General features: G+C 37.3%; 2 protein-coding genes across 2 annotated transcripts; one reads left to right on the top strand and one right to left on the bottom strand.

Moving 5' to 3' along the window:
* Nucleotides 1-439: 439 nt before the first annotated feature.
* On the bottom strand, nt 440-21204 carry LOC109036355 (cotranscriptional regulator ARB2A homolog). Its single transcript, XM_019050536.2, has 8 exons — nt 20991-21204; nt 19772-19993; nt 17904-18088; nt 17304-17442; nt 16331-16450; nt 15930-16052; nt 14629-14719; nt 440-3252 (listed from the first exon to the last, which is right to left on the bottom strand). Exons 2-8 carry the CDS (start codon nt 19964-19966, stop codon nt 3161-3163), a joined length of 945 nt encoding a protein of 314 aa, XP_018906081.1. The 5' UTR covers nt 19967-19993; nt 20991-21204; the 3' UTR covers nt 440-3160.
* Nucleotides 10156-14438, top strand: LOC109036356 (uncharacterized). The gene is made up of 2 exons (XM_019050538.2): nt 10156-10606; nt 13245-14438. The coding sequence occupies exon 2, from the start codon at nt 13274-13276 to the stop codon at nt 14183-14185; it is 912 nt and encodes a 303-aa protein (XP_018906083.2). The 5' UTR covers nt 10156-10606; nt 13245-13273; the 3' UTR covers nt 14186-14438.
* Nucleotides 21205-21387: the final 183 nt, after the last annotated feature.

Here is a 21387-nt window from a genome sequence, read left to right as displayed (position 1 = left end):
GCGACAAAAATGTATCCAAAAACGGTTTGCAGGGGGTGAGTCTAAGGTACGTATGGACTTAAAATCGCTACTTGCGCACATGACACCTTCAGAGAGTCAAGCATGTAATGAGCTGAAATCAGCACGCACAAAATATTTATAACAACAATTGCTGCAGACGCAGCGGAAGGCGAATCGTTCAGTTATAAAAAAGAGTATGATAGGTAGTCTGCATGTACCAAGAGGGTATGTATTCAATCAACATGAATCGAAAGATCAACACTGACTCAGTGGACTAATAAGTAAAAATCGATCAAAGTCAGTAGAAAACGTGCATTTACTATATAAAAATTTTAACTTGCGATATCTCGGAATTAGTATCAGCTAAGATTTTGATTTTTCGCGATTTCAAGTCCACACGTACCGTAGACTCACCCCCTGCAAAACGTTTTTGGGTACATTTTTGTCGCGTTTTTTTTTTTTTTTTTTTTTTTTTTTTTTTTTTTTTTTTTTTTGCTTAAAGACAACTGTGAAGTAGGGACCATGGAGATACGTGGTGTCACACTTTGGCCGTCAATATGCGTTTTGAGGTCATGGCTGATTAGCAGGTAAGTATACTATACTATCTACTTCAAAAAATATCAATTGATTTCCAAAAATATAATGGTATTTAGTCGGAACGATCTTCTTAATATGAACAATTAAAAGTGGAACATTGAAATAGGAATGTGTTAACAGGATGAAACGTTGAAGAAATTAGATGATCAGCTTGAATACTTAAAACTAATTGAAAAATTGAATTATACAGCGAGTCAAGAATGAACTATGACCATAAAGTATAACAGAGTTACGGAGGCGATATGCCTCGCCAGCGGAGAAAAATTAGAAGTTTCCATCAATTTTGAGGGCTAATGACAACATTCTGTCGAAAGAATCTGAATGATTTAAAGAAATGCAGAGCAATAAAATGATAGCAACTCTTAAACAATGATTGGTGATATTAAAAATGTATCTATACGGGAAATAGACGTGTGTAAAACTATTTTTCTGTTGGAATATTCAGAGCACTGACTCCTACCAACCTTTTAGAAATCATCAGTGCGTAAACTGCCTAAAAGTAAGCTTATCAGTGATTGAATAAAATTATGCAACGAACACACTATGCCTCATTCAAAATGTGGAACATAACAAGAGAGAAAATAAAATTTGTACTTTCAGGGAATTAAACACGATCTTAATTTTACGACAGCTAGGGATAATGAGTGGTCACAATTTACAATAACATGAAAGTTAGGTATCACTTAGAGGTAAATACAACCTGTAGGCTTTTCAATAGATGATAGTCAACTATGTTCAAAGCATGGGCAAACCACGAAAAAAAAAAAAGATTTCCTTAGAAAATACATAAAAAATGGTTGGAGTACTAACGAGTGCAATTATGATCAAAAATAGAATTTTCCTGATGCTAACCTTTATTATGGTATTTCGTGCTTAAAATGCATAATGGGCCAATGCATAGACAATGTACGAATTTAAGCACTCTGATATACGTTTCTAAACCAAAATTTCACGGAAAACACGATTTTTGTATAAAAAATTACTGAAATCAACTCCTAACTAAGATAATGACGTTTTAATTTTACATTGGTTACAGGAAATTTAAATTGCCCGGCCACAAGAAACTCAATACTGTACGTGAGTCAAATCGTGCCTTACAACAGTTTCGGCAGACTTCTCGATCGAGCATTGTTCCTTTCCCAACCTTTATCGTTCAAAGTGTAGGTAACAATTTGTTACAGCTGAGCCAAAGCGTCATAATTGAGGCTACCGTATTTTCGTATTGCAGCGACTACCACAGTAACGTTTAGTGTGCGATTTGACTCACGCAGACCATTGAGTTTTCATGAGCGGGAGGTTTGAATTCACGCTTCAAGAAACATTAAATCTCTTGGTTAGGAGTTAATTTCAGTAATTTTCGTTGCGCGAAATGTGTTCTACGTGAAATTTTGATTATGGAACATGTATCAGAATGCTTGATTTCATACCTTGTCTAGTGGTCCTCACAATTAACTTCCACTGGTTGAGGTATTTTAAGCATGCACAAAGAGCAAAATATACACTTCGTTTCACTTTTAACTTTCCTCTCACGTTCTTTATCACCGAGATGATATTACTGATATATTGATGGCCTTTTTTTCCGAGGAAGTCTTTACTATTTCTCATCCTTATCATTTATTCTTTTTATCCTCTTTTTTTTTTTGCTAATAATCTGAGTAGGTATGGTGAAGCTCACTCGGAGCACCTTCACAAAAGGATGAAGAATATTTGCTGATTAAATTTTCAGACTATGCTCATGAACCCCTATTACTGATGGTCATTCTTCTGAGATTTCTTTGAAACTTACAAAAAGAAAAAAAGAAGAGGAAAAATGAAAAAAGTGGTGCAAAAAATACGAACGGTACAAAACATTTCCAAAATTTAAATGAAGCTCTTTCAGAAGTTTTGATATGCTACGGAAACCAGTAATGAAAAAAAAGAAAAAAAAAAATCGTAATTTCTACTGAATGGTTTTCTGATTTTGGACTCGTCTAGATGAACGAGAGAGAAAACACTTAAAATCCTGACTGTACTTGACATACCGCAGTAAATTTGAACCAAAAGCATAGTAAATGTTGCCTGAATCTGATCATCGGATTACTATCACTCAGTTTTCTGTTTGATTGTGAGTCCGAAATCAAGAAGAACTTACCATACTTATTTTCAACGCGGTCTGACCGCTCAAGTAAAATTAACAAGAGAAATAATAATCCCTGAAGAGCCTAAAAGTAAAGAATGACAAAAGCGGGATCAATATTTAGTCATCTCAGCCACTGACTAGTCCTGAGAAACATTTTCCTGAGCTATAAATTCATTTTTCTCATCTTCATTCTTTCCTCAATTTTCCGCATCTTGGGTACAAAGAGTTAAACCTTCTGCAGCCCGGAAAAAAACTTTTAGATAGAGATCTTTGATCAAAATGTACAGAGTTCTTTATACAGACACTACCTCACACTGCAAATAAACTTTACATCCACACAAAGTGACAAAATGCATTTGTGATCATTTAATCATTTTATAGGAAAATATACAGACATTTGAACATTGATGAGACCCATGAAAAACTTATAGCTTAAATTTCGGGCTACTCTCTTGAGTCAAGCGGTAAACGCTCCATGACAAAATTGAAGAGAGATTCCATACAGCTCCAACTGGTCATTTCATGTTTGGGTGTACCTAAACACAAGAGAGTAATATGCAAACATTAAACGGTGCTCTTTCACGCAAAATATTTTCATGGTTTATACAATCTGTATAATACAGAGAGGACCCGGCAAGGGTTCTCAAATAAAGTGATTCCCTACTTCTCGTAGCCTCGTGTCTTTTCTAAATACCGGTGACAAAGCTTTGCATCTTTCTGCTTTTCACGAAAATGTCAGGAATGTAAGGAAGTAGTTACTGCTCCTTGAAAGCTGCATTTATACGTCTCGTTGATTAGATTCCCTGTTTCCTGAACAGGCACAGACTGGTCATGTGGGACTACTGAGACTTTCCTCGGTGGGCCGGCCTCCGGTCTATCACACAGTGGCGGTTAGCCTGTGTCACACTATCAAAATACTCCATCAAAATGTCAAGGTCAAGTGCTGTGATTGGTCCACGTCATCGAATAAGCCAATCACAACACCTGACCTTGATATTTTGATAACTGGTTTTGTGGTGTGACACAGGCGATTTTTAAAGGTTGGCAGCACTGTTTTTCGCCCATTTAAATGTATGAATAACAAGCGATTCTTGGTCGATTGGCAGCTTGTCTAACCTAAAATCCAAGACTCGAAGTACAGTCACGCGTCTCAGTGTTTAAAGTAGAGTATCTATTTTTTGTTCAAAATTCGTATTTTGTCGAGGGTCTGAGGAGTTTAAAAAGCGTCAAAGCAAACTGACTCACTATTAGGGTGGTTGTGGCCAGTTTGATTTTACGTATATGGCGTAAAAATCATGAAATTTGGTTGCATTCCTCCAAACGATCAAATGAGAAAATAAAAAAGAAAGGAATAGAAAAATAAATTCATGAAGAAATAAACAAGCAGTTTCAACACAAACAAAATGAAGAGCACGCCAAAAACAACAAATGGACGTCAATTTTGAGCCTGAACAGAAAAAAAACAGATACCTGGATTGCAAGATTGGATAATTTCGGAGGCGCCAAGTATCGCTTTCGGCCACTTCCGCCATCTTAGATTTATTATTCTGAATATTTAAGTTGAAATTCAATTTTCCCGTCACAAAATTCCATCTGCTACCAACCAAGTTTCACGATCGCATATCGTGCGATTAGTAGGACTCCACACAGTGGTAAACGATACCTGTCAATTTATATGCGGCGGTGCGCCTTCATTTCCGTCTGATACCGTGCAATACTTCTGAGGCAGAATAGTTGCTCCAGAGCGCCTTCATCAGTAGCGGGTCAACTTGACGGCGGAAGATCACGATTACCGCTAAGATTACAATCTAGCGCGTGCGCTGTTACACAGTTTCTCATCACCGAACGTGAGGTAAAAGACATTCATACCCTAATTTGCGACGTTGCAAGTAGTTTATTGCCGAAAATTCTGCCGTGCTAAGGAAAAACTCCGTATAAACGTGCATGGGTTGCCAAATTTCCTTTGATAAAACACAAATTTCCTGATAAACTTAGGGATATTTTTCTTCTACTTTTTCAGATAATTTCGCTCATAATTTCAACTAAAGTTCCTGAAAATTTCGAGGAAAAAAATTCATAACTTTCCTTAATAATAGACATTTTATCGAGGGAAATTTGGCAACTTTCGAATGTTCAGACGGCGTTCTTCCTTAACACGGCAGAATTATCAAAACCCTCGAAGTAAACGGGCCCGAGGAGTTGAAAAAGGGCCAAAGCAAACTGAAATGACATTCAGTGTCATTTTCAGTTCGCTTTTGTGCTTTTGCGTCTATGTGCTGTAAACCGTAATGACTATAGATTTGATCATACTCTGAGCGATCAAATGGTGGTATCGTGGTAAAACGGCACGCTCACTCGAGACACACACACAAATTAGAGTTTTTCACCAAACGGAAGAAGGTTATTTTAACGTCATGTCCATTTGCCTTCAATTTTGAGAGTAGGCAACACAAGCTCCCACGTGGTCGAATAGTGGTATCATCCCCTATGTAACAGTCAGACGATCTCCACCAACTCGGCCTCCTGTGGTGTACCCTGTGCCTAGTAGTTGTAGCGCTAGCTCTACGATCGGGAGGTCCGGGTTCGATTCCCGGCTAGGCGACCCGAGTTCGATGGTCTCAAACAATGGTTGCCTGGGATTGGTTGTTCAGTAGGGACGGAAGGGGGCCGGGACTAAAAAGCGCGGGATTAGCCCTTGTAGGCTACTTGAAGTGGTAAAAAAAAAAAAAGCTAATGTATTGTGAACACGATAACACAAGCAGAATATGAAATAGGAAAGAGGAAGAATGGGAAAAGAGAAAGGAGGAGAAAGGAAGAGGAGGGAAGGGCGGGGGGTTATAGGACATTTCGTCGACGATTTTTTGTCCGCGCACCTGTTTTATCCAGTAGTTTACGTCCACGCGTTTTTTCGGAAGGGGAGTTTTGGTCCACTTACCACTTGAGACCCAAAGTTAATTGGTCCACATGTAAATACAAACGACAACTGCTTACGACGTTTTTGGATGAAAATGTTTAATGTCTTGGAAGAATGAGGATTTGCTTGTTTTTTTTTCTTTTTTTTTTTGTTTGTTTGCTCCAACGGAGAAAAATATATAATTGAGATTTTTGGTAAAGATGAGGGAGCGTCATTTCCATGAGAGAAAATTCACTAAAACTCTCTACACCTCTTTGGTGCAACAGGACTCAATTATCTTTCAAGAAAATCCCATATTTTTATACCTGAACTGGAAAACCTTTTGACTTGCCTCAGCTAAAGGATCTCATATTTTTCCTGTGCATAATAACTTCGCTTCGGCACTGGTTTGCCGCAGTGCTTCGAGCTACTATTTTGCCACGGAGGTGTTGCACGGTATCATATGAGATCGAAGGCAACCCAACGTATCATGATTGATGGCATCTTTCAAAAGCGCGAAGTTCCCTCGCAAATTAAATCGAGTGACGACAACAAAAAGAGAGCGGTGGTCGAAAAACTTAATGTCCTAGAATCTGTATTTAATAACGTTTAGTATGATTTTTAACCTCATTAGAGGAACAAATGACCTAATTTAAGGAGAAATATCCTTAAATTTACCGCCGAGAAGATTTCCTTATGAGTTAATAAAGAAAATAATGTTTTCCTGAAAAAGAAAAGATACTTTTATAAAAAGGAAAGTCACTTACATCAAGCAGAAACCCGCTTTTGTTCACCTTATTTTATTCTTGATTCAAAATGGAATCTTCTTGACGGCATACTCAAGAATGTTCCTTTATCTCTCTTATCTCGACTTATTTTGAAAGGAAAGTTCCGTACTTTTAAAGGACGCCTGTCATTCTTATTGTTGGTATTTTGGAGTGCCTTCAATTTCGTATAATACTGTACAACACCTCTATTGTGAAATAGTGAAGCACCGTGGCACGTGGCACGCTGCGGCGCGGCCAGCCAGCCAGCACGGAACGCTCATTGGCGCCTACAAACCTAAGGGATACCTCAAGCATTGCGCAATGCGTGAAGTATCTGCTTAGGTTTGTAGGCGCCAGTGCGCGTTTCGTGCTGGCAGCACGTCACATCACTCCGCTTAAAGCAAGGGCCTATTATTTAAACTTGCGGAGTCAGCGTTTTTCAACTCATGATTTTTATATGTTTGCACACTCTCCATGGATTACTTTAATTTAAATTGATAAAAAAAATATGTTTATGAAAGGAAAATTTAATGTGTGTTTTGTAAATATTAAGGTGTTTCCTTGTCGTATTTAATGATTTTCAAAGCACATTAATTTTTCCTTTATATTTTGTGCTTTTGCTGTGCTGCAGCGTGGTGTGAGCGTAACTAAACGCTCAAAATAGGACGTATTTGACTCTGAAAGATCAATGTACAAATGGGCTAAAACCGAAGATTGCGTGCCTCTCGGTTTTTTCCCTATTTTATTCATTTGTGCACAGTTTCTTTGGACACAACTACTGCTAATTGACTTTGATATCGATGCCATCGATTGGAAAAGGTTTTACAAATATTTGCCACGTTTTAAAAATGTAAATGTTTTGAAAATAAAGTGATATTTTCATTAAAAAAAAGTATTTATAAGGTTTATTTTTCATCGAAAATTTTGAGGATGGAAATAAAACCAAATATTCACCCATGACAATTTAAAAAGATTGATCAAAAGAAGGAAATAACATTTCATTTAAAAAATGAGTTACCACAACAACTCTCCCGTCTCTCTCAATTTTCTCATTTGATTATTGTCGATATAATTTTACGGACTAAAATATGACACTTGGACCAAGCCACTGTTGCTTATTTCACGCGTGGACGTAAACTACTGGACAAAACAGGTGAGCGGACAAAAAATCGTTGAAGGAATGCCCTGAAACCGAAGGGGAAGAGGAGAAAGAAAAAGAGGAGAAAGAAAAAGAGGAGGGAGAAAAAGAGGAGGAACAAAAAGATGAGGAAAAAAGAAGGAAACAAAGAAGAAAACAAAGAGAAGGAGTAGGAAGAAGAAGAACAACAACATCATCATCATCATCAGGGGCGATGCGAGAATCATTAATTGCCGATATTTACTCATTTGAAGCTATGGTGGAGAATCGATTATTAAACAACATTTGCAAACATTGCAAACATTTCTAAGCACCCCTTGAAATGTAAAATGTGACGAAATACACTGGTAAAAAAAACTTCTTGGTTCAAGAGTGCAGTTTCTTGTCGCCGGATTTAAGAGTCTGGACTCTTGTTTCAAGCGGATTTTGAATTGAATCAATGCAAAATCCGCTTGAAACAAGAGTTCAAGACTCTTAAATACGGCGACAAGAAACTGCACTCTCAAGTCAATGCACCGCGGCATTGGTCCAAGAGGTTCCTTTTACCAGTGTAAATATCGAAATTTGCAATTAGAGTAAAAAATTCCATGTCCAACCTCTCTAATTGACTCTTTCCACTGTGTGCCAGTGCGTTTACATTTTGAGCGAATGCACGTGTGATTACGATATTATTCGGTCGGATGACGATTCGGACTGACATGACGCTAAACAGTGACGACATCAGCATAAACGAGCGGTCGCGGGACTGATAAACGACCGTGATACTCTCGCAGTTTCGCATCATTTGAAATCATTTACCTCACGACGCAAAATACGCGAAAAACAATGTTAAATTCTTACGTCCGCGGAAATCGATTGAAAGTCAGAGAAGAGATTCAAAACTAGGAAAAAAGAAAAGAAAAATTCACCGGGCTGTGCGATTCACACCGAAAAAAAATTGAGGTTCACTGGGGAAAAAAACACATTGGATCTAGAGTCCAGACTCTTGAAAACATTGAAAAGAAAAAATACTCTTGATTCAGTCGGATTTTTGCTTGAATCAAAACGAAATCCGCTTAAATTAAGAGGCTTGGTTCTTGATTTAAGCTAGATTCTGATTGCGAATCAAGAGTACTTTTTCTTGTCGATGATTTTAAGAGTCTAGACTCTAGATCCAATTTGTTTCTTTTCCCAGTGTTGATTTAACATTCAGGGTGTGAAAACAGTGTGCTTAATAGAACTTATAAAATGCTGAATTGCCCGCTACAGTATAGTTACTTTAGCAATGCCAAGATGTAAAACTAACTGCGGTGGCGGGTAATTCAGCATTTTATAAGTTCTAGCACACTTTTTTGACATCCAGCATAATAAATTAACTTCACTTTTTTTTGGTGCAGAAGAGAACCGTTGTAAAGAGAACGTGAAAGCTTGTCCCTCGACTCTGAGCAACCGAAAACTGGCGGCGAATTAGGATGTAAGAGGGGTTGTAGCCACTTTTTGACGGTCACCACCTGCTGCACACTGGTTGCAGAAAATACCACAAAAAATCCGGATTGAAACGAGTTTTCTCAATAACAACGTATAAAGGGTTAAAAAAGCGAAGTTTCATGCGATCTTTCCGGACTGTTTGTCACACAACTAGGAGGCCACGCAAAACATCTAGGACTGGTTTTTAAAAACTCACTTTTGAGATTTTTAAATGAATGATCAAGCTTCTACGTTTCAAGTCGAATTCTTGGTTTATATTTGCGGATTGCACCCTATCAGCCTCAGGAAATACTATTATTAAAGTGGCCGCGGAAATATTGTATCTGAGTTTTCTATTTTTTGCGGATTTTCTTCATCAATTTTGAGTAAGCAACACGTGTAAATTCGCAATTCCGGGCTGCAATTGTGTTGTGGTTTTAGTGAAGCGCTAGCTGTATGATCCGGAGTTTCCGGGTTCGATTTCTAGCTAGGCAACCCGAGTTTGATAGTCCTAAACAGCGGTTTGATGCAGCACGGACTATGAGGGGGTTGGGGCTCTGAATGAAAGCGCAGAATTACCACTTGTGTGTGCATTTGAAGCAGTAAAAAATAAATAAATATAGGTATAAATACATTCCGGGAATGCAACTTAACCTCAACTTAAGGACAATTTATTTATTTTTGCTGATTTTTACCGACTTGCCATGGTTTACTTTCCCCATAACTTGACCCGATTCATCATTTCCCTCGCGGAACGTAACTACATTTCAATGTTGCCAAATTTTCCCTTGCAAACTGCATTTTTACGAGGAGAATCATAGGCATTTCAAACCGAAAATTTCATTGATTTTCCTTCTAATCCCATGCAAAAGCCACAACAATTGTGAACAAAAATGGCACAGGTGCATTTTTAAAAAAAAAAAAAAAATAGAATTGCTCGAGAACATTTTGCAACCTTAGAATAAAGGTACGTTCCCTCTTCCGGGAAATGACGAATTGTACGAAACGCCATAAAACTTTAATCAGCAAAAAAACTACATGAAATTCAATTTGGCATCGCTGCACCGGGCATGACGTCAACGGATATCGCGACCAGCGATCAGACCGCCGTGCCGGGTGAGACGTCATCCAGCGGGTCGATTACGGTATCGTTCTGTAATGACCTTGATCGACGGAGCCCTATCTCAGCAATGCTATTAATCGATCGCGATCGATTCAACAATGAGCCCGCTGGCAGGCGTGGCTCAAGATGTAACGCAACTGCACGCCGCAGAACGTCGGCAATAAACAACGCCGTCCAAGCCGGCAACATCGTACCTCACAACGCTGCCAAGTCGCGGCGGATCCCCTCTCGTTCGACCCGTGGAAACAGCCAATCCTCTTGCGAGTTGACAGCGCTGTTTCGGAGTGACGTCACTGGGCTGAGCGAGGTCGCCATCGCCTGTCGCGGCCGCCCCACTCTTATCGAACCAGTGCGTCCGAACTTCTCACTCCACACTAGCGCCTGTTACAGTCTATATTCTTTATCATCTATGCAATTCTCTTGAATCTAACGTGTAAAAAATAATTAAATAAAAAGGACAGTTTTAAAACGCTCGTGATAAGCATACCGGAAAATAGCAACTCCAGCGATACTACTTCCTAGGGTAAGTTGAAACGTTTGTTTACTCTCGAGACGCGTGGACTTCTCTTTGTGTGCACGAGGTTTTGCACACCGAAAAAGAAGCCTTCAATGACGTCACGTGATCCACCAGAGATTGTTCTTTCAACTGCGGTTGAAAACAGCGTTGCCAGATGATGCATTTCCAACCAGGATACGGAAGAAAGGCTCCTTTTTGAAAATAATGAAGTCTTTCACTATTGGTGGCGAGGGAGGGGTGGGGAGAGGTTAAGATGTGCCCACCAATGAGAAAGACGGAATTTACGGTGGATACGGTAATGCTCCTATCAGGACTCACCGTGTGATTTACTCGGTGATCCAAAAATCTCGCACCACTAGCACCAATAAATGAAGAAAAAAAGTTATTCTTAATAAAAATGATTAATTAAAAAAATACTGGTGTATCCGTCTTCTGGTAGCCCTGTAACTTTCGAAAGAATTGAGATGAAGGCTTAAAATTTTGTGAGTGTGTTTACGTCAAAGGAGACAACTTTTGAAACCCCCCTAAAATTTTGAAGGGATCACCTTCGAAAAGGAGGGAACCATTGGGTTCTTTAAGTGGCGCAAGACTTATGGATCATCCTGTATATGGACCAAAAGCGCGTCGCGCACCGTTCGAAGATTCTGACGCTTCTACATTTCCTCAGATAAAAATACGTATTTCCGGGGAGCTAGTCGATTTTCTTGGGTGAGTTTTTCAGAGAACTTTTTTCGCTACGCAATGAAGCTTGCGTATGTACCTGAACGTTCCGAAGAAAGATATTCATAATTTAGCTCAAAAAGAAATATTTGATCGAAGGAATTTTTACACGGCGTTAATGCCTACAAAGGCTACAGTCGCTGGATTTTAAGGAATAACAATTAACGTAAGAGACCGTGACCTATACTCAAAGTTCTTAGGTGCGAAGCAACTCGACCACCGTTTTCGTGGTACGGTATCACTCGGAATTGAAGGCGAATTTCACGCACCTCGAGTTATGCCGGAATCACACGCTGAATTTGACAGCTGAATATGGGAGTCAGCAGTCATCGCTCAACGGCTGAAATTTCGCAAATTCGAGTTATTTTTATCCAGATTTGTATCAAATCTATTCGAATAGTTCAGACAAATCCGACATTATCCGATGGTCGCTGAGCCTTGTTGCTGACTTTTGCGCGCGACACACGCAAAATTCAGGGATCGGACCGATGACTTTCACATTCAAGCCACATTCAGCTCCCACATTCAGCGAGTGATTCCGATGTTAGCAAGCATTGATCTGATAAGTTGGTGCGTTAAGTTCGCCTTCAATTTCGAGTGATACTGTGCCACGCACGGGTGATCGAATAGTTGCTTCGCGCCTTTGTATGTTACGTTGCGTATAGGTCGCGTACACTTACATTATTATTCCTTAAATGTCTCACTGCCACTGATATGCCTAACGTGACCCAATAGGCGCAGGCGGTCAGAAAATTGGACTACATTTTGCAATTTGGAACTATAAATTCTAGCCCGGTTTAAAAACGACTTATATGCCATTAGTTTCCCTATGCACATATATAAGTGTTTTTCCAGAATTTATAGTTCCAAATTGCAAAATGCATTCCAATTATCCGTTGATAATGATTAGGTTTTCAGAGATGGCACTGCAAGCAGACTGACTGTCAAACGGTAAGATGCCGCTGTTTCAAGAGGCATACCTCGTGCCATCCCTCTAAAAAATATAAGAATCGTAAAAAACTCGCCTTTTTTCATTTACATATCTTGCAGATAATGATCAGTAAAAAATTGTGTGCAAATTTTATGAAAAAAAATAAATTTAAAATTTCTAAGCGACTCATTATGTACCTATTCAAAGTTTGCGAAACTCAATTTGGGATCCTCAGTTTCGCAACTAAAGTTTAAGACATGGAGCATAACATCGAACATCGGTGACTTGAAAACTTTCACCCGCTAAACTGCCTGTATCAGGGGGATTCCACCTAATTTCAATGGTCAGTTTCGGACTGAGCACCAGTTCACGGATTAGCCACTTGTCCACACACGCTTTCTCTATGTTCCTACCAAACTTTCTTGCATTCACAACTAAGTAATATTCACAGCAATATGATGACGAGGGTTCCTCACAGCTTATCCTGGCAAATCTTTCCCTGAGATCCTGGCTCCAAAAGTTAACAGCGAAAAAGTGTGATTTTGCATTCCTTGTCTGAGGATTGAATAACAAGACAGTTGGAGGAAATACTCCCTTCACTTTTGACTCCCACAGATGGAAAATCGTCCTGTTCTTAATTTGAGGCTCTTTTAAACTTTTAACCTTTAAGATTTTAAGCCGCTTAAGGGTTTGGCACCCTATTTTTATACATACTGCCGCTTTGTATTGGTGTTACAATTTCATACCTCTTCTGCTTAGGCCTTACTAAAGACTTAAGTTTCTTCGTTTCCCACCTTTAGTGATAAAATCAATTTTCAATTTAAGCACATTAAATCATTTTTTGATTATGTATAGCTAATGAATCTCAATGATTTGGAGAGCCTTTTTGGCGAGTTGATTGAGCAATTCAATACTTCCTCTTCATTCCTCGTCTACCACTCGAGCTGTTTATTTGTTTTTATTTCCTAAATCATTTTTTCTTCTCTGTTGCAGCTCTCTTTTCCTTCATGACGTGATTCAAAATGCCGCACTGTTCTGTTCCTGGTTGTCATGAAACCTCAGGGAAGAACGAAACTAGAGAGCGCAACATCTTTTTTCACCGATTCCCGAATCCTGAGAAATCACCTGAGAGACTCCAGCTCTGGGTTGACTACTGCTGCAGAGATAGGTTTAGACCTTCAAATAACGCCAGAGTATGCTCAAAACATTTCGAGGACAGCAATTTCGACACGTCTCAGCTCTTGAAAATCAGGTTAATGCCACATGCTAACTTTCAAGGACCAAAACTTAGGCCTGGCTCAGTTCCTTCCATCCCTCCTGAAGTTTGGAGCGCTCCTTCATCGGATGAACCTTACTGTTATAGCCAAACGCCCACAGAGGAGGAGAGGAAAGAATTAGTCAATCAGTTGTTGGGTGAATCAAGCAACTCTCCTACATATGATAATACTCATTTACAACACCATGAACCAGATGACTTGGATCAGGAGGACACACACTCAATCAGTTCTCATGAATATCAAGATGACTCATATGCGTTACCTGCATCTCATTTTGTTAGGATTGAACTAATGACAGAAGAGCCTGATCCTGTTGAAAGTAAACCATCATCAGAAGAATTTAATCCCATTAATGTTGCACTGGTTTTGGATGAGGCTGATGATAGTTCTGATGGTGATAATACTAAATCAATACAGTGTGAGCTGGGGAAGGAGATCATCAGGAAATTACCAAATTCAAGGTGTTGCACCCCAGAGCCAGAAGTAAGCACAACTACACCCGAGCTTAAAGACAGAAATCAAAAGAGGAAGGCTATTTTTCAACTTTTCTCTGATTCTAGCAAGACATCCAAAAAACGCCCTGCCACCACTCCTGCTCGGCGCCCTGGCTTGAGATCGCAGAGGAATAAAACCTCTAAAACTGGTCTTTCTAGATGATATCTGACAAAATAGTTTGCGTTTTCTCTGCTCTTCTTCACAAATTAGTTGATTTAAATAGCAATTGTTCCTAATTTTTATTTCGAACAGACAATTTGATGGTTGCATTTCAAAATATTCATTTTTTTTTAAAAAAAAAAAACAAAAAAAAAAAACAAGAAACAATGTTCAGAACATATCGGTTCTATTTGGCTGTGAAAATGTGAATCTCATTAGGTAAATAATTTTGTAAAATAAAAAATTTAAAAGTGCATATACTTTAATTTTTCTTGTTACCTAAGTTCAAAAGATAAATGTCTGTAGATAATGCCTGATGTGCACAGTCTAGACAAGAACAAGGCCATCACCCCACCACCACTTCTGCATCTGGTCACAGTAGGTTTATGATGTTGGAAGTTGCTTACAATAGATGTGAAACATCAAAAATAAACCACTTTACATACCTGCTGATACTCGGGTAACATCTTTAAAATCACTTGCGTCTCTGATAGGGGCATCTAATGGTTCGGTGCTTTTGACCCAATTCCGACTGATCTGTAAAAGACAAGAGAGGAGGGCTCCTTTAAAAATAAAACTTTTAATGCGCATCGCGGAAAAGTCTGAACATATCCTAGTAGCATTGGTTTAAAAAAGAGGTTGAAAAAAACTTGCAAATTAAACAAAAAAAAAAACCCTTAAAAAACCCTCTATAATGGAGTGAGGAGACTCTCTCCATTTTTTTATACATAGGAAAAATACCTAGTGCACTTATAAAATTTTTTGGTCACTTTATTTTAGTAAATTTTAAGAAAAAACTCACATACAGTTTTATCTTTTCATGTTGCATATTTTTCGCTTTACTTATTTTGTGTTCAGCATCTGTCGGTATGAGTGAGTTACAGGATTCAACAAAATGTTGATGCCAATTTTTTTTTACAACTTTTATTTTTTTACTTTAATGGCACTCTTCCTTTAATGCTAATTTCACATAAAGTTTACCTAAAAAAGAACAGTAACAGTTCCCTAATTTGTATATTTCAACAATTTTTTTATAGTTCAAATCAAGTACCGCTTTGGATGCAGAAAATGCTTAATCATGTACCTAGGCGAATGCATGTGAATGTGGAGAGGCTTGTTCAATAGAAAGAAGGAAAATTTTCAAGGGTAAAAAGACAAAAATTAAAAGGGGAAAATAATCATAACTTTGGAAATCGAAAGAAAATTTTGTGGGAAGCCGTCAAACAGACACATGAAAATGTGGACACTTGGAAGATTCTGCATCCCTGGTCCAAAAACAGTCAATACTATTAGACTATTGTTCAATGAAACGCTCAGACAACCCTGTTGATGTAACTTACAATTTTTAAGAATAATTTTTACAGTCAGTTGAAGGTAGGTGATAGTATCTTGGTTTTCCAAGGCCCGCCCCTTTGCCAGCTTTTTGCCGATCATTTAGTTTTCATTTTTTTCACCATTTAGTGCTGATTAATTCTGTTGCCCAATAAGTGGCCTTGAAATTACTTCTATGTGATTAAGTAATAAGCATACTAAGATAGGTTGAATTTTAAGCTATCAATGCTGATATCATAAAGTTATTTTTATAAATTTAATTTCACACATTCTTTTTCACTGCTTTTGCATTTCCGGATTTTTCCCATCTTCAAAGCAACAATGCAAGTCATTGGCTAACGAAATAGTCTTTTGTGTTATTTGTAGTTGGTAATTTTCCTTGAAAAATAGGTATACACTTAGAAAATACGGTTACCTGAAAAATACGATTTTGTAGACTGGAAGGTAAATGACTGTTGTTTGAAAACTGATGGTGAACTGAGTCAGTAAGGGCTACTACAAAGACACGATTCATAAAGTCTTGCTCAAAATGTGAGATCTGAAAATAAAAGTTTGAGAAAAATGAGAACTGATAAAAGGATATGAAGCAAAGCGAAACGATTATATTCTTTTCAAAGTTTAGGGTGAACAATTGATCTTTCGTTAGCGGCTGTTCTAAGGCAAGTAAATATCCTTGGTTACCTTTCTTGAGTTCATGTGGCATAACTATGCAGGTTTTACTTCTATTTAGAATAATGAAGAAAAAGAGGAGAAAAATAATTCCGCAACTTACTTAAATTTAAGATTTTACATGAAACAAAACAGAATGAAACTTACTAGATTAAAAATCACAACACCACCATAACTGTGACCCACTAGAGCAATATTAGCGGCTTTGGAAGGTTGAATGTAGTCTTTCCACACTGATATTGCGTGTTCTTCTGGACTTTCACTTCCCTGAAAAATTAACCGGTTGAAATAATGGAGAGCAAAGCCACCATGGAGAGCCAAGAAGAAGAAAATCGAGAAAGTGTAAACTGCTAGAATGAACTCTTCTGAGAATTGCTTAAAATCATATCATCTTCACCAGCTGATATCTTAGGAACAGACTGTCCAAAGGCAGGTACTTCAAAGTAATATCTCATGATTATGAATTGTAACTGCTCACCAAGTTTGAATGAAATCGGTGATGGTCAGGTACTGGACCTGATCGTTTTGATGTAGAGTTATCTAATTTTTCATTTTTACTGTCTTAGAGAGCGAATGCTTCACTTCAAGACTTCTGAGCAATTTTCAGAGTTATTTTTAGAGGTTCCAGGTATTTGCCACTGGTAAATGTCAATATGACGAAACCACTAGAGGAAAGGCTGAGAAGTTTTACAAAAATAAATACTCGAGGCAAGATGCAAAACAATCAACTACAAGTCCTAAGTTAGAAAAGTAGCTTACTACAAGCTGCTTTTTTATGACTAATTCAACGGTACACATAAGTATCGTTATGTGACAATAGCCACCTGCTCTTAGAAAGATACCTTATTTTAGAGCCTCTCTATAACATATTAAAGCCAGATTGTGAAAACTGACTTGATGGTAAGCAAAATGTAAAATTGTAAAATAATGCTTTGTAAAAGAATTGGAATAATGAGAAAAAACAATGAGTCGAGGAAGAACTCATTTTTAAAGGACAAGAGCTCAAGAGGCAGCACGGTGCATCAAATAAAATAATATCGGCCAGCGCTGAATTTCTTGGTGTTCCTCAAAATGCCATTCAATTTGAGTGTGCCTGCCATTCTTAGTTGAGAATACAAACCTTGATGGAGGATTTCTTGCCATCCAGCACCTTCCAATTATCATTTGTATTGAAACATATGACTCCAAAACCTAATTCTTTAGCTTTCCGAATATACGGTAGCATTGATCCAGAATCAATACTTTCATTGATTATCAAACTGAAATCAAAACGAGATGGATTAGACACAGACAAGGTAGAGAGGAAATGATAGACCAGGGGTTAGTACGTGCGCAATTAGACCAGTAACAATTATCTTAAATAGAGAATAGAATTTTCTTAAAACATAATTAATTTAAATTAAGTACTGAGCAAAAAGAAGGGAAATTTTCATCTGCTTTCCTCAATTCTTGAATTTTTCAGGGCAAAATAAACTCCAATAACTACTCCTATTCACAAACCTGAAAAATCTGATGACTGCATCATAATTCTTGAAAAGAGAAAAACTTGAGAATTGATGAAGATGGGAAGAAACTAACCTAAGGAAAAATTCATGATTCAATATAAGAGCTGATTACCGAGGAAGAAACTTGGAAAAACAACAAAAATGTTGATTCAAAATATTTTGGAGGTGGTGCACTCTGTTTTACTGGGAATCTCTCAAAACATTTATTAGCTCACCTTCGTGCCCATTGACCGACTCTTACAACTCCATTCCCATGAATTAATAGCATTAAATTTTCCTTCTTCAGGGCATTTTTTGTGCAGTAAATAAAACTTCCTTCTTCCTCTGCAGAATCCTTAGGAACAGGTAATTTTTGCAGCCCTTCTTTTTCCAGGAGTACGTAAATATGTTCTGTTATGAGCTGGGAAAAAAACAAGAAGAAATTCAATTGAACGTTTTCGGCAGAGCAGAGAATATAGAAAAAGTTGAAGAGAACAGACACTCTGCTTTGGTTTCATTTGGTTTGATGTCATAAGAAGGGCTTGGATGACAAGGTGCATAAGGGCAGTTTTTGAAAAAATTGAGATACGTATTAATGATTTCAAGTATAACTAGTCCTCATGCATATTTTATGAAAAATTTACTCTCAAATTCCAATCTTCAAGCATCAAAAAGTCAGTTTTAACTTTCTTTCCACCATAGGGGTCCATGTAATTTTGAAACTTCAAACACATATTTCTCAAAATAGCAAAACCTGCTTTTATGCACCTTGTCCTCCAGACCCCTCAAATGATTTTTATGGGATTCAGAAAGAAGATTCAAATGTAATACATGTATTAATTATCATTACATATCATTTCTTGAAGTTCTCAGACCTCTAAAACTTTCACTTCATTTCTAAAGTTAATTCTAGAGATACACCAGACCAATTTTCATGATATGTACAACCATTCACGATCATTGTCTGTAGATGAGCTATCATTACTTTCAGTTAAGATTATTTCACAAGTTTTATTATTATTATTCCAGGATTAATAAGTTTTAATTTTTCCCATTTAATATAAGTAAAACGACTCAATTCAAAATTAAACAAAGGTTAAAAACGTTAAAAACTTGCTTAAGACAACTTTAACAAATTTTGTATCAATGAAATTCGAACCATGGAATTCATTTAAAGTTGTCACAAGAGAGTTTTCTAACGCTTTAAACCTTTGTTAAATTTTAAAGTAAATAATAGTGCTTGTGCAGAAAAATTGCTCTCATTCAAATTAATTTAAAATGTAACACAACTCAGCCTTTTCACATCTGTTCTCAGAGACTTACCAGACTGATTTTCAGTACCTAATTTTTGAATGGACAGCAAGTTGAGAGAATTGACACATTGCAACTTTCACATACAATTAAAGAGTTAGACGAGTTAGAAATTTTGAGAGGTTTTTGAATTAATTAAAAAACTGCAGTCCAAAATGACTTGACCTGTCATTTTGTTGCTATGCACAGTAGGCTACATGATTGCATGGCATCTCACTTAAGTATTCTCTACCAACACCATTCAATTTTCACTTTACTATGGAATTTACTTTCATAATGTAAGCAATAAACAAAATCTCTTGCTTCTGAGCTGTTTTTGGGAACTCTTGATGTAATTAACAGCTTCTATAAGAAATTTAGACGAAGTAACGTTTCTTGTACTGCTTCAACTCTTGTTTTGTTGGGTGGTTCATTAGATTTCATATTAATACTTTAGAATTCTTCAGAGTAATTTGAAATAGATTCAAGGGTAAAATCGGTGATTTGCACAGGGGTTGATAATCTTCCGAGCTTTTCAAGAATTGCTAGTTCAGAGTTGAGCACCTTCCCGGAAAAGAGATCACTTTTTTTTCAACTTTCACAATCTGCAAAATCACTATTTACCATCACAGCTCTCCACCAAAGGTCTAATTTACTTATTTTAAACACTAACTTTTGTACGATTTTGCGAAATGGGCTGGAGACAAAATCATAATTCGCAAGGTGGAAAGCATTACTTTTATTTATATTTTACTAACGAGAGGGGGATTTAAAAAAATAATGATTAATGAAAGAGCCAGACGCTACATAGTACCTCTCCAAGAGCTTCATATCGGCGCTGATTGTATGTGTGATCAGAGCTGACATTAAAATCGTATGGAACATCTGTAAGTTTTCCTGATTGATCCATTTTCCTCAACTTGCCATCTTCATTGAAATCATATCCAAAACCACGGATTGTTGTGGGAAAACTTGTAGTTCTTCCATCACTTGTTGACTGGCCATCCATTATTGAAGTTGAAGAGTGCTCCAAGAACTATAAATTAAATCAGATTAAAACTTTTTTTTAAATCTAAATCTAAAAAATGTTTACCAATGAAAAATGGAAAAATAGAATAATGATTAATTACTTCAATCTTCATCAAATAAATTAAGTATAAATTCAAGGGCACATGCTACAGATTTGATTTTAGAAATATTTTGATAGAGCCTGTTTCATATATGTTGATAGTTCCATTTGTAAACGGCTCACTTGTGGGCATTAACTGGTAACCAAGGATTGCACCAATAATTATACATTGCCGAAAAAACCGCCATATAATGTATACATCATAGAAGTAAATAACTAAAAACTTGTCAGATGTGGGGTCTAAATTTAGTGAACGCAACTGGCTTCGACAATATACTTATGCCACATCTGGATGAAAATATTACATTCTTGTACGTGCATTACGTGGGAATACAAATTTAGGACAGCTCTGAAAGTCAATGATGGAGAGGGTAGGTCTTAATGCTGTTAAATATAGATCCGCAGTGAAACAAATCATGTACACTAAACATAGGTAACTTCGGCAGTCATTTAAAAGGTGCACGAAGTACAATCATTCTTTCCAAATATTCAGATTATTTTCTCATGGAATGGAATACTAATGGAAGTGAGTATTTTTGTATAATTTAAGGAAGAGGCGACAAGAATAATTCCGATTGACTGAACATTCAGGAATCAGTAAATTACTTAGCAACACTTCCTGAACGCATCGCATGCCAAACCATGCAGTTTTAATGTCCTAAAGTGCGAGCATGAAATTTGCGCCACACATCATACAATGATATATGGATCATTTAAGTATAATTTTCTTCTATAGATTTCAGGATTTGGAAGGTGCATGCAAACTGAGCGCTTCGTAAATTCAAACGTGGTGGGATACTACTTACCTACCTCAACCTTTCGACGATGAAAAATTTTAATCAATGGCACTCGAAGTACCGAAACATTGAAAAAGCTGACCTTCAAGATATTCTAAATCACTTACCTGAAATGATGCAACTACTAAGAGTTTCAGGGTAATCACGCGAAAAATGTTTGGCTACAGCTTTAGAATTCACAAGCAACGCAAATTCGCCATGTTATTATTGACGTTTGTTATTGTTTACGTTCTTTCCCGCTATCATCAATTTTCAGCTGACAATCAAGGATGCACGAGTTTCGAAACAAACCCAGTTTTCCCAATTTTTCCTTGAACATCCGAGACATCTGAGGTGTCTCTAACTGTTCGATTAATTTCAATCTCACAACAAAGATTTTCAGCTTGAGGGAAACAAAAATTATTTATGAATTATCGAATTGATTCTCGTTGAGTTTTAATCTACATATGTACATCCTCAAAGTGTTCATAATCATAATTCATAAAGGGGAAATGTATTATTTTT

Source organism: Bemisia tabaci, chromosome 1, assembly GCF_918797505.1.
Source record: "Bemisia tabaci chromosome 1, PGI_BMITA_v3".
Classification (NCBI taxonomy): domain Eukaryota; kingdom Metazoa; phylum Arthropoda; class Insecta; order Hemiptera; family Aleyrodidae; genus Bemisia; species Bemisia tabaci.
The sequence above is the reverse complement of the archived record's forward strand: the minus strand, read 5'-3'. Positions and strand labels throughout refer to the sequence as shown.

Bases quoted from the DNA above. Each gene is read 5' to 3' on its own strand.
- LOC109036356 (XM_019050538.2), top strand. From the start codon at position 13,274: ATGCCGCACTGTTCTGTTCCTGGTTGTCATGAAACCTCAGGGAAGAAC.
- LOC109036355 (XM_019050536.2), bottom strand. From the start codon at position 19,966: ATGGATGGCCAGTCAACAAGTGATGGAAGAACTACAAGTTTTCCCACA. The intron at 18,089-19,771 runs GTACTATGTAGC...TTTTTTTCCCAG, and splicing joins GATATGAAGCTCTTGGAGAG to CTCATAACAGAACATATTTA. The intron at 16,053-16,330 runs GTAAGTTTCATT...TTTTATTTTCAG, and splicing joins GTGTTGTGATTTTTAATCTA to ATCTCACATTTTGAGCAAGA.